The sequence below is a fragment of the Amphiprion ocellaris genome, chromosome 21 (assembly GCF_022539595.1).
Source record: "Amphiprion ocellaris isolate individual 3 ecotype Okinawa chromosome 21, ASM2253959v1, whole genome shotgun sequence".
Classification (NCBI taxonomy): Eukaryota; Metazoa; Chordata; class Actinopteri; family Pomacentridae; genus Amphiprion; species Amphiprion ocellaris.
Genome location: NC_072786.1, coordinates 15,201,362 through 15,229,173, shown reverse-complemented (window position 1 = coordinate 15,229,173; position 27,812 = coordinate 15,201,362). Strand labels below are relative to the sequence as shown.

Sequence of the window (27,812 nt, the reverse complement as noted above, 5' to 3'; positions counted from 1 at the left end):
TGACGTTTTTTGGGTGACATGCTATATTATGACGTTTTTTGGGTGACATGCTACACTATGACGTTTTTTGAGCCACATGCTATACTATGACGTTTGTTGAACCAAAGGCTATACTATGACATTTTTAGAGCGACATGCTATACTATGACGTTTTTAGAGTGACATGCTATAGTAGGACGTTTCAACAGCGACATGCTATAAGATGACGTTTTTTGGACGACATGCTATACTAGGGCTGGGCGATAAATCGATTTTAGCGATTAATTCGAGTTTGTACTTAATGTCGATTTGTTTTAATGAAAATCGATTTTCTCATCAACATCCGCCATCAACGCCTTCCCGCTGGGCTCCCGTAGTTCAGAGTGCGCCCCCCTCACCCTCGCGCTTGATACACAAACAACATGGCGGCGAGCGGTGCAGATCTAAAGGCGCGTGTCCACTCGATGCTATTTCCCCCCACGGCAACGCACCACATCTGAAAATCACACGGACGGTGGTCACTAGCGGACCACAACATGGTCACATGACAGCACTGAGCAACAGCAGGCCGCCTAGTGGTGACGTCACCGAGCTTTCAGCTGGACAGTCCTGCAGACAAGTCAGATAAACACAAATTGTACTTTTATTTCAAAAAACACTTCAGTGAAAAGTATTTCTGAAAGCATTTGAAGCGAGAAATAATCTGCAGCAGCTGAATCTGTCCTTGTTTTAGGTCACCAACGCCTAGTTTAGAAGTTTGAGGACAGTTTCACGATGCGTGGAATCACCGCACGTTGCATCCAATTTGCATAAAGTAGAAGTCAGTCTACTTTATGCAAATGAGCTGCAGCCCTCTCCAGGTAAACACACCGGATCACAACTGGAAACGCACTGCAACCGGACCAGCATGCCACATGCGGCGCATTTCCAGCTGCGATCAGGTGTGTTTACCTGGAGAGGGCTGCAGCTCATTTGCATAAAGTAGACTGGACTCTGTGCAGAGATTAGGTTGGGGGGAAAAAAAAATCGGATAAATCGTGAATCGGGATTTTTTGTGAAAAAATCTGAGATATTTTTTTTTAGGCCATATCGCCCAGCCCTATGCTATACAATGACGTTTTTAGAGGGACATTCTATACAATGACGTTTTTAGAGGGACATGCTATACTATGACGTTTTTTGAGCCACATGCTATACTATGACGTTTTTTGGGTGACAGCTATACTATGACGTTTTTTGAGCCACATGCTATACTATGACGTTTTTTGGGTGACAGCTATACTATGACGTTTTTTGGGCGACATGCTATACAATGGCGTTTTTAGAGCGACATACTAAACTATGACGTTTCAAGAGCGACATGCTAAACTATGACGTTTCAAGAGCGACATGCTATAAGATAACGTTTTTTGGACGGCATGCTATACAATGACGTTTTTAGAGGGACATGCTATACAATGACATTTTTAGAGCGACATGCTATACAATGACGTTTTTAGAGGGACATGCTATACAATGACATTTTTAGAGCGACATGCTATACCATGACATTTTTTGAGCCACATGCTATACTATGACTTTTTTGAGCGACATGCTATACTATGACGTTTTTAGAGTGACATGCTATACTATGACGTTTCTAGAGTGACATGCTATACTATGACGTTTTTTGGGCGACATGCTAAACTATGATGTTTGTTGGGTGACATGCTATACTATGATGTTTTTAAAGCGACATGCTATACTATGAGAATTTTAGAGTGACATGCTATACTATGACGTTTTTTGGGTGACATGCTATACTGTGACGTTTTTAGAGCGACATGCTATACTATAATGTTTTTAGAGCGACATGCTATACTATGAACTTCAGGCCATACTATGTTACTCTTGAAAAGTATACTATACTTTGACATTTTCTGAATTACATCCTATACTATGGCGTTATACACAGAGTGCTTTGGTTACATGTTGATTTATAATCTACATTTTTTTCTGTTTTGTTTTTTGATGGTATTACCACAGACCTGACCGTGAACACCGTTGACACCCACCGTTCGTTTCTTCGTTCGTTTGAAGAGGCCCTCAGATGCTGCAATCTCTGACTTTAAGGAGGAACTGCTACTTTCACTCTGTAACGAGACGGCGGTTATTTTAAAGACCCAGCTCTTGGCGGCTTTGAGTGAAAGTTTAACACCCATCAAAATGGAACTACAGACAGTTAAATCTGAGCTGTCGGTCAGTATTTCAAACATCAAGTCCAACCCGGCTGCCCTAAAGCACGCTGTGGGTGAAACAGAAACTTCACTCTCCACATCACCGACGACATCGCCACACTCCAAAGCAGAGCACCTGTCTGCTGAACTTTTAAAAGTGGACTATAAATGTGAAGAATGTGAGCAGCAGCAGAATGTGAGCAGCGGAGCAGATGTGATCAGAAAGAAGTCATTTTCTTTTTTCTTTTCTTTCTGGTTGACTTGATGCTGTTAGATGCAGATGTTGGAGCTGATTCTGATCTTTCAGGATAAAAAGCTGCTTTTCCTTCACAGACTTTTCAGGAAATTATTCTCTCAGGTTTTCTCTGCTATTTATATTTTTATTATCTGTCATTATTTCATTATTTCTTTACTGTAAAATAAAGTTTGAGGCATAAAGACCCATTTAGTTGTTTTATTCCTGAAATCTTTGACGTAGCAGAACTAAACTTCCATTTTCCTTCTTGTGCTTCTGATACTAGAAGCAAACGTATCTTCAACACGGATCATCTGGTTTAAATGAATCAGCAGCATCATCACAACAAATGAGACAATTTTCAACAAATTAATGAAACTGATGTCATTTAAAACTATCAGTCTGTTTTAGTGACAAATTAAAACTGATTACTGACAACGAGACCATTAACGTTACTGTTTCAATCACATTTAAGTTTCCTGAACGTTACATTAATGTCAACCAGCCACAGTTTTATGAACCTAATGAACCACATTACAGGAACACAACACACTTCAGCTGTTTACATGAAACTCAACACATTAGCTTGATGCTACGTTAGCTTTAATCAGGCTACGACTGAGCAGCTAGCTCAGTTAGCATCGCTAACATTAAAGCTAATATTTACTGTGCTAACTTTCTTCTCTGGTCAACACACACTGTAACAAACTCCACCAACATCTGGAGTGCATGGCACACATTACATCTGACACTAAAGTTGCATATAAATTGCATTAAAAGCAGTACCGATACGAAAGTAAACATTTACTTACTGAACTATGAGAGTCCTTTCAGTGTCTGCTGGTAGAATCAGCCGAAGGCAGAAAACTGGTTAAAACAAGCCAACGGGCAGGAAAAGTGCCTGTGGAAAATGTTGTGCTGCTGCACCGATAAATAAACCAACAGTTGTTATATCAGAATTAATCCAAAGGAGGAGAACAGAGTCTCTGTTGCCTCCTCCATAGAACCTGTCAATCGTTCCAGACCGGACTGTCAATCAAGTAGCCCCGCCCCCTGGCTTCGCAAAACTTTAACGGTCTATAAAAAAATCAATATTGATTTATTTTAAGATCGGCCACCTGATCTCTCATTTTGACCATGAAAACTAACGAAAAAAAAATGTATATATAGTCTATGCACCGTACTCTGCTTGGCTCCACACTTGCTGATGACCACTTCCGGTCTCAGAAAATGAAAAACTGACCTTTTTTCGTTTCTGTCTGTTACTGATTTTACTTTCTTGTTGTCCTAAATATAAAACGAAAATCAAAGCATTTTTAAAAAAAATCGTATATCCCTTTTTGATAATGAAAAGGAAAAACGCCTTGTATTTCAATTTTATTTTTTGTATTTTAAAACGAAAATCAAATAACCACTCCTTTTTAGTTTTTCAATACCCGTTTCAAAACGGAAAATCCAGCTACCAGATCCATACATGGACCGTTAAGATATAAAGACGTTTACTCCTCTTGTCTTCAAGTCAAGCCTGCTGGCTTGGACTTTGGAAAAATGAAATTTTCTGACGCAATTTTCTGACATTTTATAGTGATGTAATGAATAATCTAGAAAATTACCTGCAGCTTGAGGGTGAAAATAAGTGTTAGCTGCTGCCCTTACAAAGCGTCTGATACAGATTAGGTTTATTGTTGGTTAAAGGTGTTCTACTCCTTAACATATTTAAATTTTCACAGTAGTGTGAAAAGATGAGTACATCCCATGGCATTTGTTGGTCTTGTCAATATATCTGAAAACTTAATAGTTTTTGAAGCTGTGCCATTTAATAAACATAACATACTCCAAAAAAATGATGAATAGAATTGACATTTTGTTGCTATTTTCATAATTTAAATAAACAAAAAAACAGAGCAGCCTCTTGGGGGAAAGTAATTACAGCCCTACGCCTGTGACTCTGGTGACAGATTTAAACAGATCTCCAAATTATTCTACTGTAAAGAAAATAGAGGCATGTTTCAAAATGAATGGCCGAACCAGAAAACTCTGCTGAATAGTTTAGCATTTGATGCAAAAAAAAATCATGACAGGATCTACAAGTAATTTTTGCAAGTGCAAGTACAATCAGACTGAAAAATTCTGACATGCGTGGGAGGCGTGTCACCAAAAAGCCCTTGCTGTTCAAAAAGAAAAATAAAGTAAAACTACAATAAACATAAAGACAAAAAGCAGGCCTTTTGAAATAATGTGCTCTGGACAGATGGTTTAAAAATAGAGTTATTTGGCAACAGTAAAAGCAGACATGATTGGTGCAGACCAAAGACAGCTGTTTAGAAGAAGAACCTCTCAACAGCTGTGAAGCATGGAGATGGAAATTTAATTGTTGAGGCTGCAACATACCAAAGAGTGCTTTAAGGTGTTGTTTCTGTGTGAAAGCTTGATTTTTTTAGTTCGAAAATTACTAAAAATGTATATTACCTTCACCTGTAAGCACTATCTTGAAGAGATCAAATGTTTGCGTGTTCAAATTTATCAAAATGCAGGTTCCTTAACTGCTATCACTTTCCTCCACACACTGTGTCACTTTATTTGTTAAAAATGAAAAGCGGGCTATCAGATAAACACGTCAAGTAAAGTGTTTCATTGAGTTGTTAGTCAAATAACACACTTTGAAGTAAAGTGTTTCGCAGAGAAAACAAAGAATCTTGCTTCTGTTTACTTTATCAACAGTTCCAAATACATTAAAGACATCAGCATGTTCTATTTGTGTGTATGTATATAAATTCAATATCCAGCGAATACCCTTTTAGCTATTTTAAACTCAATGCTGACATTGTTTGCCATCGTTCCAAGAAGACAAAAGAAATAAAGTTCTTACCTTTTCCTTTGAGCTGAATGTACAACAAAACATACACCCAAACATTAGGCCATACACACTGCTGAACTGCTGTCCTAAACCTGCATATTGTAAATAAGCTTTCCCAGCACATTTACCTGCTTCATGTCTGCACAGAAAAAGTTAAGAGTTGGCCTGGCTGGAGGAGACACAGCTGTGCCAAACATCCCCTACAAAGCATTCATTGTGCAACGTTCACTGGCAACCTGCGTTGAGGTAAAGTCAGACTCTGTATCTGCCTGATTAACAGCCAATCTGTTAAACTAGACTTTACTCCATTGAATACTGCATCTGTTGTGGAAAATATGTGACCAAGGACGGAAAAACTTCCTCCAAACACAACATCCTGGTGCATTTCAGACCCAGCAACACAGTAAGACAAAAACTGGTTCACCCTGAGGATGAAACACCAAAGCACAAGCAGAGCAGTCCAATGCACCAGGGAGTGCACAGTCCTATGTTAAACTGACCATTTCTCACATACTTACAATGCCGTCCTGACATCCTTCTCCAGGCGGTTTCACCAACATCCACACCTCAATTTGGGGGTGATTATAAACACCGGAAACTCCACACCAGTCAGACAGAATAAAGAAGCGCCTTGGATGAGAGTTGAACCAAAATACAGTTATTTTCCACTGAAGCACAATTTTTCACATTTTTTAAATATTCAAAAAAGCTCTAAAGAAAAACACAAAGTAGAGTAGTGACTCCTATTAAATTAAACTAGAAGAAACAACTGTGTTGCAGCCACAAAACCTGAATGTTAAAAGCTTCCCAATTAAGTGAGATAGTTTAGATCACTGGACAAAAATCTATCAAAAAAACCCTTTCACTGTTATGTAAACTGACAAAAAAACAGAGATGGGATTTGTTTGTGTAAACTATATTAGTGAACACTGTATTTAAAACCAGCTTACCAGCTGTTCTTCAGCTTCAATCTAATGGTAACATTTGGAAGATATTCAGTTCTCTCGTGAGGAAATCCTCTTTCTGAAAGAAGTCTGCTTGTGCGCTTTGCACTCCGCAGCCTCCACGTTTTAAAGTGCACAGCTATAATAAAATAAATACCGCACAACAAATGAAAAACATGGCCCTGCAGTTAGGCTAAATACATTTTTTATTTTTAAAAACCATACACATTACTCGACAAGTTTCAAATGTAAATCCAATCACGATATCCATTTAAAATGCTCAAGATAAACAGACATGAAGTACTTTTATTTCCAAATGTTAAAAGATAAAAAAATAATAATCCATAAAACAGATGGAAAAACATTCATTCCCATTACAGGAAGAAGCTACAGAACAAACTCCTCACATGGATTCCTCTTGCCTTTTTTTTTTTTTTTCCAAATTTCTCACTTTGTATGCAATCCTAGCTGCTATTTTGTCATCTGTAAAACAAGGAAACAAACTATTCCCTCAGAGAACGCTGCGATTTAACATCTCCGCCTCCCTCCCTGTCCACGGCCTGACAGGTGAAGTCGGCCAGGTGGTCTGCAGGAAGAATCTGCAGCCGGCTGCCCGAGTTTATCCTGTGTGGTTGGCAAGCACCATCCCAAACCTTTAATGAAGTGTGTTAATATGCAAAATAAAAGAGGCCTGTTCTCTTTCACATCATTTGCACCCTGAGATGAAGATTCCAGAACAAAACACATTTTTAGTGGCCAAAACCCTCCCCGTGTAACGTGATTGGTGTCAAATCATCCAAAATTGGTTTAGTGTGATGAAAGGTATCATCAGTGTTGTCATAAAAATACAAAGGTACATTTTTTTTAATTACGATTTGTATCAAAATTCTTTTTCCCCAAGGAACGCTATGAAATAAAGTACCCTGTGCAGATAGATACCAGTGTATGCCTAGTCTTTATTCTTGAAAAATGCACATGTCCAATTCTTTAGCGTTTCCAGTACATCAGGTGTCAAAAATATTTTACAAACAAACCAAATGCAGCAACATTTATTTATAGTGAAAGGAGTCTTATGGACAGGGTTAAAGGGGGGGGAAAGGATTTTTTTTCCCCCCATTTGATTTTTGATTTTTAAAATGCCAACAAACCTGAAATCGGAGGAGTAAAATGAAATTTTAGTGTGAGCTTAAAGAGAATGAAATATGAAAATAATTCACTTGCTTTTTGACCAAGACAATGTTTTGCTATCTAAATACACAAAGTCTGAAGTTAAAAGGTTCTCTTCTTTATAGATTCCTTTTAAATTAAATACTCTTTCTATGCCTGAGTAAACAAATATCAGTATTGTACATTGGCAGGGGGCTAACATTTTATGGAGAAAAACAGAAATAAAATGCACCATTTTTCAAAAAAAAAAAAAAAAGATGACCAAGGTCCATATTTATCAAGCATCCAGAGGGAGGAAATCAGTCCTAACCAACCCAAAATGTTAAGAATGAGGCATATTTGGTCCTGTTTTTAGCTGTAGAAGTATTTTATCAGTAAGAAGTTTCCTGAAGGCGGTAAAATGATGGGACCAAGAACATCTAAATTATTATAGTAGCCAAGGCACATTCATGTTTCGTCTATATGAACGTCTTACTGAAAAATAAATAGACGCACTGGTTTAGTAGCTCACAATACAGCGCTAGTTTGAACTAAAGTTGTAAAAAAAAGAAAGAAAGAAAAGCATTTTTAGCCTCAACATGCATAAATTAGCGTCTCATACACCCACAAGTGAAGCTGTTTTCTCTTTCCTGCATGAAATTATCTCCATCAACTACCACAAGAAGATATTTTATGGTTCCACAAATCTAAAAGGAGAACTTCTACTTCTTGCTGAGACTGTAGGAGGCTTCATAAGGACCTCATGTCTGACTCTTCGGAGGCAAAACTTTGTTTCCTCGTCCAACTTCCAGCACGACTCCTGGCGAGATGCTTGTTAAATACGGGCCTGGGTAATTTCTACACTCCCTTTAATGACTGAACCTTTCAACATGTGGAAATTCTTGAACACAACATAAGAGAATCCAGAACTCCAGAAGGTTTTGTGCACATGAAAACTATCGAAGAAATGGAAGAAGTAAATATTTATAGCAATGTTAGTGGACAGAGGCCCTAATTGTCTTTCCCGCCCCGTCGCCTGTGGAAACACCTTGTCCGATGGACCTCTTTTCTATACAAGCCTTAGTGTTTATCGGTTTGGCTAGAAGGTTCTATATTTATCTACAAATATATAACAAATAAAACTTGCAGGCAAAAATAGTTAAGTTTCAATAGAAACACCCTTTTTTCCTGAAAATACAGCAGTATCTGAAATAATCCTCTCATTCATTTTTTATTCTGTCCCGGTTTTCTGCATCATACATCAGGAAGCTCTTTTGCCTACAAACAGAAAAAAAAGTATCTACAAACTTTGTAAACAGACCTGCTTTTTCCAAAAACATAAATAACTCAAAATATTAACAGCCGATGGAGCAGAAATAAGTTTTGAATGAGCAAGGGCCAAAGAGATAAATATACAACACCATTCAGATAAAAGAGAAGCTAAAGGTTCTTTCAAAATTCTTACAGACGATCTTCAAGCCAGGAGGAGGACCTCCCCTTCTCAATTAAAATAATAGTAATAATAATAGAATAATAAAAACAGGTCACTTTCAATCTGAGTTTATAATCACCCCTTGTTACCGAGAAAAACAAATGGAGGGAGGGGTGAAGACAGTCCTTGTGTTGCAGCGGGGTATTAATAAGAACCAAAAAAAATAAAAGAAGACCAAAGAATCCACACCAAGCCATACATTCCTCTGAATGTCTGCTGTTCTTTTAGTCCAGCCCAAGCCAAGCTCACACAAGACTCCGCTCTCCGTCTAGCCCTTCGTCTCTCCTCTCCAAGTGTTCCTTCGTTTTGTCTGAGTTGAGCTCCTTGGTGGCGGGTAGAAAAGAGGTGGTGACGTGTGGAGCGGGATCAGATCAAAGGGAGGTCTCCAGGCTGTGTAGTGGGCTCCCTGGGGCTGAGGGGTTTCCTGATTTGGGGCCCTCTGGGAGGAGGTGGTTACTGCTCTCCACAGCGTTATTGTTCTGGTTTGGGGAGGGAGAGACCGGCGTGGTGGGGGCGGCGGTGGTGGCAGGTGAGGGCGAGGGCGGCGTGGGTGTAGCGTTGCGGGGGCTGGCGGAGTTGCGCTTGGTGGGAGCATCGTCCTCCGCGTCAGTGTCGTCTATGAGGGGAATATGGGGCTCAGAGTCCTCTATCCGAAACTCGGGGTGGGTCATGAAGTTGTGGATTGATGTTCGCGACTCGGGCTTCTCCAGCCCCTCATAGAGGGAGATGGAGCTGCGGAATGCATTCACCACCCGGATCTGGAGGGAGGAAGAAGGGACAGGGAGTGGGAAGGGCACATATTTAGTCACATTCGGTAATGATACATGTGCATTTCTTTTGTTTTAACACCCGGATAACACTGCAGATAAAAACCGAGGGCGCAGGTTTTATTGGGTCAATAATAGGTGAGTTTAAGGGGCTTCAAAACCAAAAATCTGTGAGGATGAAACTATCAGCGACACGTGCAGGTATGCAGTTATTTCTAGTAGTAACTTTACAACTAGTAACACTAATCACCTGATGCTTTGTTGTCCTCACCCATCACCAAAACTATGTTAGCAACAAAACCAGTTCCATTTATAAACAAATGGAGCCAAAATTATTCAGAAGAATCACTGTCTCTCTGTCTTACTAACTGAATGTTTCTCAAAGTACATACTGACTGAAAATCAAATGACTGATTTTAATACCGAGGAGAAAGTAAAACATGCTAATGCACAAACTCTCAAACTAGAACCGAGGCATAAGAGAGGTTTCAGGTTGCAGTGATGTGAAAGTCTCTACGGAACCAGTTTAAATTGAGTGTTGTTTAAAATCAAAATCTTTCTGAGAGACAGAAAGTTTCCACCTGGTGAAGGCAAACCTCACACTTGACTGTGCTCGGAGAAAAACTAGTCTTGAAGTAAAGTAGTGGCTTCAGGAATGAGTCAGTGTCTCAGGGAGGGTACAAACCAGAGTCAAACCTGATGCAGCGTAGGTTTTTTTGGTAAGTATAGTAGTAGTACTTCACAAAACACTTGGTAGAAGCCTGTCTCTGATTATAATCAAAATGCAAAAAAGGGGAACCAATAAAACGAGAGGAATGCTGTTCTTTATACAAGAACAGATCCAAAGAGAAAAAGGGGACAGAGGCTGGACAAAAGAGTTCACTGTTTGTTGGACATGCTTAGAAAAGAGTGAGGAGAGAAAGAGACAGAGAGAGAGAGTGAGACAGAGCAGAGAAAGAGAGAACGACAAGAGACAGAAAGACAGGAAAGAAAGAGAGGGGTGGTCAGTTATAGCTTATGTTTGTGGAATAAAAACAAAAAAGCTGCGGCAGCCAAGCATGTCTACAAGCTGGTATACATGTCAAAAACAGCACAAAGAGAGAAAACTCACAAACGAGACCAGAGACTTTGAACCCATGCAGAGCGCGGCGCTACCTTGTGTTTCAATGGTAGTAAACCTTTGAGTATAGCCCATGACACATTTCACAGAATCTAAAGAAGAATACGTGGGGAGTCAGTGGCATTCATTGTTTTTCGAGTCATTTTGGCAACACATTGCCATGTGGGCACATTCTGCCAACCAACAAGTATTCACACAGAGAAACACAAAGAAACACTCTTTTAAAGAGCATCTGAAAGGAAAAAGTTTAGAGGTTAGCAGGGAAGCACCCGTCAGCCCATAAATGCCAGGCCCAGGAGAGTTCACCTAAAACAGAGACCTAAAAATTACTGTAGCATCGCATCATTTTTCAATATGGTAGGGAAAAACAACATTGGAACTGCCGTTAATGTGTCTGGGAAAGTCCCACATGTTTACATTCAAGAGCACAGTCATTTATTCCATTAAGCTCTTTCTTTGTGACATCTGTAAGACATTTCAAATCTGCTGCTGGTCAGATGATGTGTCTGGTGAGATCTGAAAGAGAGAAAGAGTCATCGTGAGCAGGCACAAACTCCTTGTAAGGGCACGGTAAAGAGGAAGGCCTTTGGAAATACCACCATCAAATGATCCGTGTCCGACATAGCGATCTTCAGTAAATGGACGAATGGCACGGTGTAATAGGCTGCCAGTCCTTGAAAAAGTATGTACAGCTTTGTATCCAAACACACCAACAAACTGCACCATATTAACTGCAGCATATTGTTACCACTGGAGCCTCTTCCGAGCTCTTAAAACACCCTCTTTTTCTTTGATAACTGCCAAAAAAAGCCACAGCTGGAAAAGAAAGGGTCATTATTGCACCACTGACTGACAAAGACATCCACTGACACTAGATTTTCTCACAGAGGTCCATGTCATGGTTTGTCTCTATCGTCTTTAGACCGTGATCATGGGCATATACTCAAAACATTTACCCGACTAGGGACTAGAGAGCTGCTACAACGACCCATGAGTGCTACAGAGGCACACGGCAGACTGACGCAGCTGCAGACACACCTGGTGATTGTCAATCCAGAATATAGCTTTTTTGTAATCAAGTAGTAAATACACATCATCCCTCCCCCTCTGAGATAACAGTAAAATGTTCACATTTGTGAGACCAAAGCAGAAGCAGAACAGAAAACATGATGACACAGAGAAAACACCTTGACGCTGGAAGCGACCTGGTTACAGGGTACATATATATACAGCAGTGTTATCAAAGCAATATGGAAGATGTGGTTTTGGTGTCTTTTTTTTTTTTTTTTTTTTTTAAGAATACAGTGGGGCACATTAGGAGAAGCATGAGAGAGTCAAAGTGTCAACGTTAGGTGAGAAGAAGAGTGGAGGAGGAAGATGTTAGAAGAGAAGAAGAAATTTAAAAAAAAAAAAAGGTCTCATGCACTAGAGGAGAACACGCACTCACACCCCACAGTGGCAGAAGCGGTGTTGGCGGCAGTGGCAGTAGTGGTAGTAGTAGAAAAGGCTACATGTGTAGGGCTAGAAACATTGGTTACATCGTGCTGTTGTTGGCTGGAGTTGGAGGCCTGCCGCCTTAGAGCCCCCTGAAAGGAAGTTCCACTCTGGAACGCACTCACTACATCCATCTGCAAAGAATCAGACAGCGTGACAGGAGAAAGCCCAGAGGAAATAAAACACAACACAGCCAGGGGAGAGAGAAAAGAGAGAAAAAATAAAGAAAAGGCACCAGTAACCATAGAAAATGTCACTTCGAAATTGGCTTTAGGCATTATAGTTAAAAGAAAGAGGAAAAGGGGGATGATTGGGTTTAAAGGCACTGATAGGAGGGAGCTGACTCCAAGGTCTGACCTCACTTTCACTCTTTTCTCTGCAGAATCCTTCCATACTTCCAGCTATAGCCATGCCAATAGTCTTTGAACAATCAGCTGCTCTATCGTGCTTTCCAGCCAATCCAATTCACTTGCTTCTCATCAGTACCTTCAAACTAGTTGGGTTTTAGCAGATAGATTCAGACGGAGTCAGAAATAGGCATATGAATCTGCTTTAGCTCAGAAGCAGAACAGAAAAAGACGAGAGAAAGGGCTTTTTGTTTTTAGGGCACAAGCCATTCTTTAAGAGTGCCGAGAGAGAGAACAAAACAGATTTTAAGCTGGAGGAGCAATAGACAGTTAAAGGGTTTATGGCTTTTGATTCCCTTCGTGTTGGTGCAGTGTGGAGTGATACACATGAAACTACGTTGGTTTTTACCTGAGTTTGGATGCGATTGAGGCCTCGGAACCAGAGGATCTGGCCTCGGCGCAGCTCCCGTTCAGCGTGGTCAATCTCATCCATGTCCTCCAGCTCCTCCAGCTCCTCATCTGGAATCTCCTCTTTCTGGGTGCCGTGGCCTGCTGTTTTCAAGAATTTTAAGCGGCTGGTGGGTATTGAGGAGATTACCTGGAGGACAAAAGAATGTATATGAGCAACACCAATTTATGACAAAGGTGCCATCTTCAGCGTAGGTAGGTAGCTTTTCTTAATTGCGTAATTAACTATATTTGGGTACAGCACAGACATTAAGCATACAGTGACCCTAAAATTAGCTGTCCTGTCAACTAGTAAATGTGAGGCATTCAGTGTGATGACATTTTGTTTGTTTTGAGGCACCAAAATGAACGTTTTGCTCTTTAGTGCGTATCTAAAAAGGCTGTGTACTGACACCTGACAATTATCAGCAGCTATATGCACTATCACCACATCCGCAGAGTATTTTTGAAGTTATCACAATGAAATAAATGTTGATTGCACAATGTAACAGCTGTAGAATAATGACACCATCATTGAACAGATTGATTCCTCTGCGCCACACTTTCACTATACAATTCTGTCTGCTACTGGGTCTGAAATTTCCAGGAAAAACAAGGATAAATTTACAGTTAAAGTAACAACTGGAGTAACCCTGGCAATACTACTTGGCAAAAGAAGAGAGACTGTTTGCGGAAGAGGCAGAGAATCTGAAGAGAGACTGATGGAAGCAAAGTAAAACATGAGTGAACCTCAGACAGAGACTCACTTGATGGAGAGATCTCTGGGACTTCAGAGTAACAAAATCTGTCTACTTATTAAAGACCTCCTTTGGTGAAAATCAAAGCATTGCTTTATCTTGTTAACATCTCCATATAGTGTTTACCATACAGACTAAACACGCAGTCAATGCCATGCCAATGCAGCTGGTAAATTGGATTGGTTGTTTTATAAATGAGAAAATGTTGTAGTTTATAAAAACAAAAAAAGCCTTTTTACCATCTCACTAACAGATTACGCATCAAATGACTTCCAGAACTGCTTTCCAAGGAGTAGACCAAGGTACATAACAAATATTCATTAAGAATAATCAACAACAGTTCAATTTCAACCTCCATTTGACAAGGCAATAATTTATACAAATAATACAACCAGAATAAATACACTAATATGGCCAACATAAGTCAATTCTAAAATAAAACTTGAAATATAACATACATAGCATTATTTTAAATTTCTACATTTAAAGAATCCTTAAAATAAAAATTGAAAATCATTGAAACTAAATAACCAATGATAGAAATGCAGCTATTAGTGTCATTTACAGGAAAACAAATCATCAGTGTGAAATATATTTGAAACAGTGACCAAATGTTCAGTTGCTATCCAGATAGAAAATGTATATCCATCTTTTCACAGCAGTAGAACATACTGTTCTGTTAGAATTCTTTGCCACTGTGAGGCACACACTACACTAATTCCAACACACGGGGGCAGTGTCTTACTATATTTTTGCATGCAACCAAGTAGAAGGTGATGCTCGGCTGTATTGCCCTACCTGTCCCCATAGAAGGGAGCCAAAGCCTAAGAAAGTGCACCACAACCACTGGTCAATGGTCAGAGCCACGCAGCTGAATGGTTTCCCTCCGAACTGCACTATGACAATCTAGAATAGCAGGGAGAGAGACAGAGTTGGATTGGAACATTTGCAGGTCGATGGCTTGGATTAAGGTTAGATGGTTAAAATGAGTTACCACCATATCAATAAAAAAACTTGTGTTAGCCAGTAACTCGGTGTATTTTACCTGGATAATGAAGGTACCAAATACAATACTACAGAAGATAAGGTTGTTGAAGATGCCATCGAAGACGTTCCTTTCACCGTGGATCTTTCGGGCGTTGATCTCATTGAAAAGTTGCATCATTACAAAGGTATTGAAGACAATGGTGTAGTGTTCTGAGGGGGGCGCGTGGAGCGGTGCATTCCTGCCGCTGTCAATGTCAAACATTTTCTCTCCTACAGAGAAATCACAAATAAAGAGATGGACTCCCTCAGGACAAACACACAAATAAAATCATAGCACACCACTGCAGTGTACACAGAGATCTTCAGATATAGAGGAGCTTCTTACCAGCAAAGAGCAGTGTAAAGATGATGATTAGCTGGTACACTCCCTGACCCAGGATGTTCTTCATCATAGTGCGAGAGATAAGAGGCTTGTTGCGGCCATATGGCTTCCTTAGCAGCAGGGCTTCTGTGGGGGGCTCTGTGGCCAGAGCTAGTGAGGCGAAGGTGTCCATAATCAGGTTGACCCATAACATCTGTACTGCCTTCAGTGGAGAGTCCTGGGGGCAGAGAGTGAGGCACCGAAGATCAGGTTATAGTTCCTCAATATGTTAAATATCATCAAGATTTAGAGCACCCAGTAAAGAAATTTTAATCGGCACGAACCTGCATGCATGTGGAAATCAAATTATTTTGCTGCTTGCTCTATAACCTAGTGCATGTTTATAAACTTCGGCAGTGTGACAGCACTAAGGACTGTGTATTTTGATATGCACGTTAAGACTAATAGCAAGTGGAAAAATTGCTCAGAGCGGAATGACAGCCATTTGGTTTCAGTACACCTACAAATGCTGCCAAAAGATGAGGAGTTACGGTTACAGGACAGGATCTCTATGTAAATCAAGACAATCTAAGCTGAGAAATAAGCAGAATATTTAAAACTAATATGCAACATTTTGGCAATCAAAAGATTTTACAAATCACTATTTCCCCTTGGACTTTATTGCCATATCTTCTTAAGGATGTGATGATTTGAGAACCTCACCAATCTCTGACAGTGAACATAACTTCCCAAAGTTTAAGAAATTCCATGTCTTCTAGTTAGAAATCTGTGTGTTGTTTTTTTTTTTTTAAACAAAGAGGCACAGAATATGTTGGTGCTAACCTGTGTGATGCAGGCTCCTGTAAATGCTACGATGACAGCCACCACATTGACAGTTAGCTGAAACTGGAGGAACTTGGAGATGCTGTCGTACACGTTTCGTCCCCACATGACAGCTTTGACAATGCTGGAAAAGTTGTCATCAGTCAGAATGATGTCGGATGCCTCCTTGGCGACATCTGTCCCAGCAATACCCTGGAGGCAACAAGATGATGATCAAGGATCTTTCTGCATTTGGTCACGTGATATTTAACATTCACATGTTTCTGTGTGGCATCATTTCCCAGAAGTAACTGTTAGCAAATACTGTTTTGGCTTCTTTCTAGTTGACTGCCAGGTTGTCATGGAATACCGACCAGAGTGGGATGTTGAAGGTAAAAAATTAGCTGGATTATATTTATGACTGGACCTCAACTCTCATTTAAGAAAATAAACAGAAAACTCACCATGGCAAAGCCAACATCAGCTTTCTTCAAAGCAGGACCATCATTTGTACCATCTCCTGTCACTGCTACTACTTGTCTCTGCTCTATGACTGTGCTGTCAATAATACCTAGAATGGAAAAACACGAATATTTAAAGTGAAACCTCTAGAGCATAAAACAACAAACAATCTAGTGTCCCTAGATTGTTCACAGTACACTTGATTCATTTTTATCCACATCAGAAAACCATAACTACCTTTTACTAAGGTGTGTTTGTCTGTGGGGGAAGAGCGAGCCAGTACTCGTAGTTTGGGCCAGATCTTGTCAATGCGTTCTTGTTCAATCTAGAAACACGAGACAAAACCCAAATAGAATCCCAACAGAACATTTTTAACAGTCTCTGAGGTACAGTATTTTGCTGTGGCCTACCTCTCCTTTTTCATTGCGTATCCTGCGATTGAACTCTTTTCCCTCCAAGCAGAGGAAGTCATCTCCGGGCTGTAGGATGCCACACTTGGTAGCGATGGCTCGGGCTGTGTTGATGTTGTCCCCAGTCACCATCCGTACTGTGATGCCAGCACGTTGGCATTTCCTGATAGCATCTGGGACCTAAAGGAAACGGAAACACAAAAGAGGAGGAAATTATTGTTATTTTTGCATGTCACTAGAGACTTCAAAATGAGAGCCAGGCTCAAATCAAATCTTGTTTTTCAACATTTAATCAAATGATTCACTATTTGTGAAGTCATCACGAGGAATATCAAACTCCACAGCTCTCACTGCTTTTATAAAGTGTCTCCCAAACCTCATGCATAGGTCCCAGCAAACAAGCTTGATGTCTGATTCACCTGTCCAGCACAACATGGCAAGAAGCCAAAATAAAGAGACAGCTGATCATTTTGCAAGCTAATGATCTGCTTCTCTTTCACACATTAATCTTCTTGTCTCACTGTGGAACCACTCCTTCTGAATTATCAATATTATTACTCCAGTATTGGCATGCAGTGATGGCAAGCATCATTAAAAAATGGCTGACAGCGCATCACTCAGTCTATTTCCTTCACTTAGAAAAAGTGGAGGGAGCCCCATTAAGCTGTCAGCATAGTTCTGCAGAAGTGCTTGTCAAATGGTTAAATAAGTTAGGAAATAGAAGAAGACATCGTGTCTCTCTCCTCTCTATGACATCTGCATTTTCATTCCAGTGGTTAGACAGTATTATACAAACTGCTTCTTTTTTGTGGGTAACCCATCTCTGGGTTATGGATGTTGTATGATGCATGAAAGTGATTAAAACAGCTGTGCAGACCTACAAACCAAAAGGAGAACCCAGGGCTGCTTGATCTTGCAAACTGTGCAGCTAAAAAAAACTGTCAAATGCCTCAGTTGTCCTGCTATGTGTTTATCTTTAGCACTGGATTTCTGGTTAAAGTGTACCTTGAAGACAGTTTTGTAACAAGCGCTCACATTGGTAAAATCGTGACTGATATTTGTATTTATAGCATATGCACAAGCAAATCCAGCAAAATGTATCCAACTGTGACACATGCAGCACAATTTTAGGGTCAATCTCGCTCCCAACGATTACAGTGATGTAACCACTAACCTCTGGTCTCACAGGGTCTTCAATGCCCACTACGCAGATGCAAGTCAGTCCAGTGAGGATGTCATTTTCATTGTCCCAGTCAGGCTCACCGTCAGCGGCAGAGAAATCTCTGTATGCAAGGCAGATGGTCCTCAAGCCCTCCGAGGCCATGGGCTCGATCACTTTCTTAACCATGTCGTCTCTATCTCGTGGGCGGAACACCTTTGACTCACCATTTGCTGTCAGGATTTTATAGCACCTGGGAGGTGAAAAGGGGAGATATTAAAATATAAATGTAGAGAAGAGTGCAAAAAGAAAAAAGAAACAAGTGTAGGAGGGAGAAATACCAAAGGAAGAAAGTCATTAAGGGTGATGGAAGTTGAGAAACATGGATGAAGCAGGAGATAAGTACCGACTCGAAAATGTAAAAAGTCATTTAGATTAGATAAAGGAAGAGGAGAAGACAAAGTATTTGAATGGTGAGCTGCAGTAGTAAGAAGTTAGACTAAGTCCTCTGTGGGTTAAAAAGAAGCCTGCTTGGTTAAGAGGCTTACAGAGTTGTTACCGGCTCATTTTCTCAGCGTTTTTAAGTCGCAACGTAAGGGGCTTGGGTGGGATGCACTTGAACTTCTTAGCTGCTTAAGCCATTACACATATCATTTACTGCAAAGTCTGGCCAGCTGGAACAAATAAAAAACTACGGAATACCCTTTCATTGAGTAGAATAATTATAAGGACAAATTTAGTCACGCACACAAGTGCTTGTCTCTTCAGCATAAAATCCCAAGAGTAGCACCGTTACAAAGATAAACCATGCTATCTAAAGTATCCAACACAGGACACGTAAAATGAAAACGAAAGCTAAAAACAGTTTTCTTACTTTTTTAAGAGAATTTCTGAGGCTCCTTTGCTGAACATACGGTAGCTGCCATCGGCCATCTTCAAGACAGTGCTCATAGATTTGCGGACTGAGTTGAAGGTGTAGACCTTGTAGAGTTTTTCCTCGGGAATCTCATTGCGGATAATCTGGTAGTCACGTTTTAAGTCAGTAGAAAAGCCAAGCAAGGCACATTCGGTCTTGTTACCCACCTGTCGTGGCAGACCCCCTTCTTTCTCTGGAGACTGAAGGAAACAAAAAAAGAAAGCATGCAGTCACTAATGTTAGCTCCTAAAGCCAAACATGGCAATAATCATGCGCAACATATTTTTAGTGCCACATTGCTTTTCACAAACCTACCATGATCTTTGTAGTGTAGGCGCAGTTGACTGCAATGCCCAGAATCAGGATGTCTAAAGTGGAGGAGGGGATGTTCTCAGGTTCAGGGACTTTCTTGTAGTGCTTTTCAGCTAAGTAGGCTTGCACCACAGTCATGCGGTTCATGGTGAGAGTACCAGTCTTGTCAGAACAGATGGCGGTAGCGTTGCCCATAGTCTCACAGGCGTCCAAGTGACGCACCAGGTTGTTATCTTTCATCATTTTCTGCAGAAAGATTTAAAAAAAAAACAAAAACAGATTGACTATGCTGGAATTATCTGTGCTCAATGCATTTTTATCTTGTATGACAAAAGCATGCGTGCAGAGGCTATATAGCAGAAATGAATAGCTCCTTGATTGAGCAAAGCCCTCTGTTGGGTAACAACATCAGTAAAGGGGATCAGAGCTTGGCTTTAGGGTATCACTTAGCCAAATCTTAACGGCCTGGCATGCTAGTTTTAATAAGCTGAAGTGTAAGCTGGTCATTCCTGGCACGGCTAAGTTGGCTAAGAGACTTTACCTTAACAGAGTAGGCCAAGGAGATTGTTACAGCGAGCGGCAGGCCTTCGGGAACAGCCACCACAAGAACGGTGACACCAATGATGAAGAACTTCACAAAGAACTGGATGTAAATGGGCGTGCAGTCCTTGACCCAGGGCAGATTCTGGATCCAGAAAGTGTCTACTACAAACAGCACCACCAGGATAATAACAGTGATGGCTGACATCACCAGTCCTGGAGTAATCATCAAATGGGGAGAAAAGAAAGAAAGATGATGTTTAATTAACCAAAAGGAGACAATTTTCCAGTATATTACTTACAACGAAAGTATTTGTGAGAATAGAGAACATCATAAAAAGTTAGAGAAAAGGCAGTAAAATCACATTGAATAAAGGGATACAAGAATAGAAGCTCAGTAAGTGAGTATGTTTTATAATCTACAGCATTCAGCAATGCCAGAATCAAGTGATTTTATCTGACTCACCTGCCTTTCCAATCTGTACCGCTAGTTTGGTCAGCTTGCCCTGCAGAACAGACTTTTCTTTCTTTGGCAGGTTGGCTTTCTTCTTCTCCTCTGCATCAGCTCCCTCATCACTGTTCAGAGGCTGCATTTCCATTGCAGCACCATCCTGTGCTTTAGCTGCAGCAAAGACAACAAATAAAGCTGGTAAATGAAACACTCTGACAATTACAACAACGTACTGGCCAGTACATTTACTTGTGTCAAGTAATGTGCACAAATATGATGTACATAACTCGATATGTATACAAAGCAACAATGTGCCAACAAGGTCAGATTTTAGGATTTATGAAAAGAGCATTTGACTGAAATGAAACCAGCTGAGCAAATATAAAATTGCATAATGCAAAGAACATACAGGAGGTGTCATTTACAGTCAGATACCACATAAAGCTTATCTAATTTGCCTATTTGTACACATTTGCAAGACCTGAAATAAAAACACTATTCTCAACATTACACCTGTGAACAAATAGACCTTATTTTGCATCTCACTTTTAAATGAACAAACATTTTCAAGATTACAAAAACCAAGTAGATCAATAACAAGTTATGACTAGATTTTTTCCCCATCTAACTCTGACCTGATTAAGCGGGTAACAAGTCACAGCACGTTGTTATAGAGCAGAATAACAAATCTGCTGTATGATAGGTATGTTAAAAGGATTATAACATTGAACACTATATTTTAACATGACTGATTAAATGGAAAGTGATTTCCAAGAAGACATGAGATGTCAAATGAGCCAAAACTTAAGCTTTGTTGATTCCCTTTTATCCATGGAACTTGGGAAATGTCACTCTAATTATGTTTGCAGTGATTCTAGTGGATGATAATTAGTTTAAAGATTTGAAAATGCAATTACCATACTCACACCTAGAGATTTAAAGAACAGGTTAACTAGACGGATATCTTTCCTCCTCCTGTGACAGCAACCACAGCAGTCGTTGCCAGTTAAATTCCCATAAATCTCTTTCATCTTTCCTTCAACATCCCACAGGACCACCCTCCCTCGCCGGAAGAACTAACGGGAATCCCAAACCCACATCTAACCAGGTAACCTTGGAGACGCAAAGCCTCTAATGGCAAGAGGAGGAGGAAAGGCGGCAGACAGGCCAGCAGGGGCTGGTCTCTGTTGTGTCACTCACCATGATAAAATCATTAGCTGTGCTGGGCAACGAAGCTACTGCCGCAGCCACACGATAACTCACACCATTTTAATTTATTATCTTGGAATATTTTAGTTTTGTGCAATGTATAGAATGTTTTTTTAAGCAGAGACAGCCCTTGTCTAATTAGGCTAAGCTGAAGGTTAGATTGTGGTATGATGCTATGTACAGAAGCATGATATTGTGAGTGAATGTATGTAGCAGGAACACTGGGCTACTGCAGCTGCTGTGGACTGTAGCTTGCTCTGCACTTACATGGTCGGTGTAATCTCAGTCTAAAGGATTACTGTTGATTCCTGGCAGGCAGAGGGAATCTGTGCACCAGGGACCAGTGCCAGGGTTGTGGTCACAAACCCAAACACTACTGATCATAATGTCCCAGCAGGACTACAAGCTAGGCTAGCTGGCTAAGTTATCACTCAACTGCCTTTATTATCATTGTTGTCAGCCTGAAACTGCACCGGGGCAAGTCTTACAGTGGGACTCTGAATATTTCAGTTTGGGACATCAATAGAAATGCAATTGTGGGGGCCTGAGGGAGAGTCAGAGAGCGAGATGGGTGGGAAACCAGATGTTCTGGCCCCAGAATTGTTGCATGGCTTTAATCTCCTCATCACTAATCGCTATAACTGGATTCAGTAGCACCTGCTGCTCAAAGCGCAATGTGCCAGGGAAAGACGAGAAAAGAGGAGAGAGAGACAGAAGGGAGGGCCAGACAGTACAATAGATAGCCAAGCAGCCCGTACTAAGTATACAGCGACATGGGGTCATGTAAAAATATGCAACTCCTCATTACTTGCATAAAACCAATGTAGCCAATTATTAACAGACTGAGGCTTTGACATACACGCAGCTCTGTTTAATGGGTAGGGAGACACTGACAAATCTAAGGGCTAATACCTGTAGGTAGGCGCTAAGATGCGAGACAATTATATAAGGTTGTGTGTGTCAGCGTGTGCGTGTGTGGGCAAGTAACTTACCTTTTTTACGATTTTCCACAGATCCGTCTTGCTTTTTGTCTGTGGAAAAATGCAGCATGGAGTTAGTAGTAGTAAGTATAAAATTGTAAGGCAGAGTAAAAACCCTGAATTATTATAAAGCAATAATCTATATATGGTACACAAATGTTCTCTTCATATTAATCCAATCATTCTCACTGTTATAATTTTCAGATTTAAACAAGCAGAACTTGCATAATATTCGTAAGAAGAGCTGTAACACTAAGTCGAATAATTTAATCATCAACTGTCATCACTGAACTACTGCTTGAATGACAAATTGTTCAAGATAAAACATAGTCAAAACAGTGTTCTTAGTGTGCATACAATTCTAAAATACACCTTTTTGCTTTCAAAAGTCTCTAGGAGATGATGAAATCTGTCTGTGCAGCACAAAAATGGTAGGAAATAAAAAATGTCTGTGCAAACATGTCCACCTGTGTATGTGTTTGTATGCTGGGCTCGTTGCTCAGTACTAATAAAAATAGCTTGGTCAACATGTAGTGGAGTGTACTAACTTTTTCTCTGTTTCTTCTTCTCCTCCTTTTCCTTTTTCTTCTCCTCTTCGTCGTCGTCATCATCTTCGCCACCCCCGAGTAAAGTGAAGATAATTCCAGTTTGAGAGTTGACACCCACTGCAGTGACCACCATTTTCCCTGAGCCTTCCATTACATGGGTGCCTTTGAAAGGAGAAGGAAAACAAAATTTCAGTAAACGAAGTAGGAAAAAAAGGTAAAAACACTTAAACTAAATGACATTTGCAACGCTTCGCTATACTTACAACTTCTACAGTGTTTCTCTTTAGGCAGTAGGTTTATCCTTAACCAAATATATTTCTCTATACTTATTTGTTGCTCTGCCTTTCCTATGTTGGTTGAGATGAAAATGCTCAGCTAGATTCTTTTGCTGAGAAGGTGGTTTAGCCAAGCTTTCAAGTGGTATACTCAGCTTTACACAAGAAAGGAAAAAATAGTGGCAGGTTTTCAAACACAGGCAACAAATACAAAAGAATGATGCACTGGAAAGTGAAGAAAATGAAACGCAGTCACTAATGCACATACCCTCCCAACCCTTAATCAGCAGCCTTTAATCAAACAGTAAGTCAGACCGGGTGAATTAATGGAATCGTGAGAGACTACAGCAGGGTTGCATCTCTGGCTCTACATTCCTCTCAAGACACAGAAAGCCAGAAAGATACAGAAAAAAGCAAATAACCAAACAGAACGCAGGCAAAAATAAAAGAGAGCCACAAAACCAGAGGCTGAGAAGAGAGAAGCGGAAAGCATTTTAAAATTCTCTCGTGCTTTTGTTAATTAGAAGATGCTTTTATTTCATCGTCAGAGTGATGGCAGAAGGGATATAGACTGTGCTAAGGGAAATCAAAAAGCAGTGGTGTAGCAGTGTATACAAAAACACACACACACACACACACAACACTCCTCTGTCTTGGAGGCGTGCCAGTAGAGAGCTAGCTGAACTAAACAAAAAGCGTTTCTCTGCTCACTTTTTTCTGGGGAACTGAGTACAACAGTAAAGAGAACACTGTCTGACAGCACAAACACAATGTTGAAAGGGCGCTGTGAACATAGAATATCCTCTTTACACAGAAAACAGGTACTGTTACAGCTTTACATCTGAGGAATGTCGGATAACCGATAACCGATTACTCTGTGCAGCAGGAAAGGGACGTCAATTTACTTTTAATTACATAGTGACTATTCCTTAGAAGTAAATGTGTGTTCTCATTAGAACCGGAGCTGCATACTAAACTGAAGACTTCTTGAATTCTTGGGGTTCAAATATATTTAATTTGCAGTTTTAATAGGCTAATTTCTGAACAACTAAACCATACCTAGGTAATTCCAGTTAGTGGCTTAATCAGTTCTTAACAGATTTAAGTAAAACCTTTGACATTTCATATTATTAATAAATTAAATATTATAACAGTTTTAATTATATGGTAGAATGATCGACACGATTATATAACAAATATAATTAATTTTGATCAGGGTCACTTTCCACACTCACCTTAATGTGCATGTGATCAAATTTAAAAGTGTGTAAAAATGTATTTAATTTTGATGTGATGAAACTGCACAGGGGTTATCTGTCATTTGATTTTAATACAGTTTGAACACAGATAAAACTAGTCTTTGAAGATGATGTGTATTATATATTCCAATTCTTCAGTGTCGTAAGTATTACAGATCATTTCTTAAATGGCATGTTAACTTGTCTGACAAAATAAGTCAAATTATCAATCATATCAACATTCAAAACGCATAAAATTCATCGTCTTCAGGGGACCGAATAATGAAGTGAAAACCTTTCAAAAAAAAAAAAAAAACCAGCAAAAAAACCAACTGAGGTTTCATGTTACCTGATAACAGCATTGGATCTTTTTCTTGTGTTTTCTTGACATGGTCCGACTCCCCCGTGAGTGAGCTCTCATCGATCTTCAGATCATTGCCCTGGATGAGGACTCCATCAGCAGGCAAGAGGTCACCTAAAACACACACAAGCAGGTCTTTAATTTGGTGGAACAACACTGTAATAGCAATTTCAATTTCAATTAATCTTGAATAACACAACATCTAAACATTCTTAACTGACATATCTATGTTTATCCACCACAGACACAGCTATGTTTAATTAAATGATCTCAATAACATAGAAACATTCTTACCATATTTTATTTGTGCAATGTCGCCGACCACAATCTCAGCAACAGGAATTTGGATAACTTGTCCTCCACGGACAACAGTAAATTTCTGTTCCTGCTCAATGCGACTCTGGAGGCCCCTAAACTGCTTCTCTTTACTCCAGTCATTGAACGCTGTCACCAGCACCACACAGATAACTGATAGAAGGATGGCGGCACCCTCAATCCAACCTGCCTCTGCCTCATTATCATCCTCCACGCCACCAGCAGCTTTTCCACAGTCTGTAGAGGAATGGGGGCAAATGTTGTTATTAAAAAAGCTCATTAACAAATAGATTTCCCTAACTTATTATATCACCTCTTCTCTCAGGCATGTTGAAATGTACAGAGAAAAACACTATGACAAGAGAGCATGAAATCAGATTCATCGTTAAAGTGACTTGATAAATGAGGCAGAGACAAGCAACTGATGAACATTTGTTAAGACTCCAAACATAACTATGAGAATATTCATTAATCATAACACAAATTGTAAAATGAAGATTAAATAGGATTATAATGAAATGTTGCTTACGTTCTCTTTCGGCATCTGGAGGTTTATAAAAAGAAAGGCCTAGTGAAACTATGGCTGCCACTTCTAGGATAATCAGTGTGACATCCTGTAGCGCCTCCCACACTAACTGTAAGAAAGTTTTGGGCTTTTTGGGCGGTATAAAATTTTGCCCAAACACTGTTTTCCGCTTCTCAATGTCTGCAGGCTGTCCACTTAGACCTGTGTGGGGAGAGACAGAAAAAAATATAAAAATCATTTAATTCATTAAATCTATCTTAAAATTTAAAATGAGACAAGAAATGCCAAATATTCCCATCACAAAATGAAGTCTTAATTTTGCATAATGTGAGCACAGATGGATGAGCCACTGCGGGCATTTAGTTCACAGGAAGAGAGCTTGTCTCACTAAAGTAAGACTCAGTGAGCTGTACTCTCATCACCTGGCCTCCATCAACATCACTTCCAAAAGGAATCAGCATCTCTGACAGGACACTGTGGAGGGCACAATGCTGGACAACAATGACACGCATTCTGTGGGCATGTCAAATATTTCACCTCTTTTAGGCATGCCAGAGAATGTGAGAGCAGAGGTCAAATCTAATCCCCACAACGTGCCTTTTTTCAATACAATGACCAACTGACTGGAGGTTGAATCAGCTTTAGACTCACAGGTGCCTATGCACACTACTGTCCTGTTATAGAGTCATCTCTCTGACACACTACACGTCTGGATGGCCTGAGACCCATTCATCCATGTGCACAGAGAGCAGTTTGCAGCAGCCCCATTCAAATGCCTCCACATTCAAGGCACAGTCATATATTCAAAAGGGCCTTCGCACATTTGATGATGCATGACAGTTTTTCAGTTCTATTCATGCTGACTGTGTGTGGGTGACTGTGCAGACTGGATGGAGGTCTGCGTGTGTGTCTGTGTGCATGTGGCACCGAGGAGGCGGAGTAGAATTGGGAGGCCTGAGAGGAGTGACTGTGTGAAACTGCTACTAACGGGCAGATGGGGGTGGGTGGGGGTCAGGGGGTGAGGGTGCAAAAGGCTATTAAAGTGTGGAGATACCGACGGCTAAGCGGAAGCTGCACCGTGAATAGCAGTGTCTTAATAGGGAAAAAGATCAGTAGGGTCAGTGTATAGACAAAAAGACAGGATGGATGGGCAGACGGACACATACACACATAAACTAGAGGTACATGACACCACATTTGGAGTCTGTGCAGTGACAGCAGCACAAAGAGTGAGGTGCATTGTTGAAACAGTGGAGCCTGTGCTCATATTTAGGTTAAATCTGAGAAATGGAACAAAATTTCGTTATGTCAAAGCAAAGTGAGACAGATGAGATTGCAACAGCTTCATAAAGTACTGCCTGCTAGAAAAATCTAATAATTAGTGGAGTATGTCTATTTATCAGGAGAATAATGCCTTCTTCTTTTTCATTAGAATGCTGTGCGATCTGAAAGCACTGACATTACAATTCAATCAATCCCACCCAACTGGCTCAGCTGTGTAATTGAAGTCGATGGCAAAAAATAAATATTAAAAGTGTGAAGTATTCCTATAAGTTAACGTGCTCACAAATGACTGTATATTGCTCCATTTCTGTCCTTGAACATGGTTTTTTAGATAACCATTAACCATGATCACCATTAAATCAGCAACAGCATAAATTCAGTAATAGCAGGGCTGTAACTAATGATATTTTCACTGTTGATTAATCTCTTAAGTAGATTGAGACTATTCGGTTAGAAAAAAAGAATAGCCCAAAGTTACTGCATTATTTGTACCCAACACACTGAAGGTTGTTTGTTTATAATTTTCTGCCAATTGGCTCCCTGCTTTGAGCTCTAAATAATGAGACACTTCAATTAAATAAAATGATCAGCCCAGTCAAGATAAACTGCAATGTCCTTGCTGATTCTTATTTTAATAACATTAACACTGCACGTGCCTATAATTAAATTGCATCAGTGACAACAGGACAAAAGCTTTCCTCTGAAATAAATTGCTTAAATACATTCCTAAAACAAGAAGTGATCATGAAAGCAGACTGCCACTATCATAGGCTTACATCCAGTTTGATTAAAACATGGCTTTTCTGTTCCATGTTCCTAATTTATGCTCATTGCTCACTCTAATCAAGCTGATA

General features: G+C 40.1%; 1 protein-coding gene across 3 annotated transcripts in view; it reads right to left on the bottom strand.

The window, feature by feature from the left end:
- Positions 1-6,419: 6,419 nt before the first annotated feature.
- Positions 6,420-27,812, bottom strand: part of atp2b1a (ATPase plasma membrane Ca2+ transporting 1a) — a 36,815-nt gene continuing 15,422 nt past the window's right edge. Inside the window, exons 3-22 of one of the 3 annotated variants that reach the window (XM_055006487.1) lie at positions 25,678-25,875; positions 25,128-25,385; positions 24,822-24,947; positions 22,960-23,121; positions 22,424-22,462; positions 20,238-20,393; positions 19,773-19,987; positions 19,235-19,477; positions 18,878-19,119; positions 18,019-18,256; positions 16,845-17,024; positions 16,672-16,759; positions 16,437-16,543; positions 15,994-16,185; positions 15,175-15,388; positions 14,848-15,059; positions 14,601-14,708; positions 13,007-13,195; positions 12,295-12,384; positions 6,420-9,627 (exon numbers count right to left, since the gene is read on the bottom strand). In XM_055006487.1, coding sequence (XP_054862462.1) covers positions 9,241-9,627; positions 12,295-12,384; positions 13,007-13,195; positions 14,601-14,708; positions 14,848-15,059; positions 15,175-15,388; positions 15,994-16,185; positions 16,437-16,543; positions 16,672-16,759; positions 16,845-17,024; positions 18,019-18,256; positions 18,878-19,119; positions 19,235-19,477; positions 19,773-19,987; positions 20,238-20,393; positions 22,424-22,462; positions 22,960-23,121; positions 24,822-24,947; positions 25,128-25,385; positions 25,678-25,875 — 3,644 coding nt within the window. In that variant the 3' untranslated portion in view covers positions 6,420-9,240. Of the gene's footprint in view, positions 9,628-12,203; positions 12,385-13,006; positions 13,196-14,600; positions 14,709-14,847; positions 15,060-15,174; positions 15,389-15,993; positions 16,186-16,436; positions 16,544-16,671; positions 16,760-16,844; positions 17,025-18,018; positions 18,257-18,877; positions 19,120-19,234; positions 19,478-19,772; positions 19,988-20,237; positions 20,394-22,423; positions 22,463-22,959; positions 23,122-24,821; positions 24,948-25,127; positions 25,386-25,677; positions 25,876-27,812 lie in introns of all 3 variants that reach the window. The other 2 variants (XM_055006489.1, XM_055006488.1) reach the window with 2 other exon arrangements.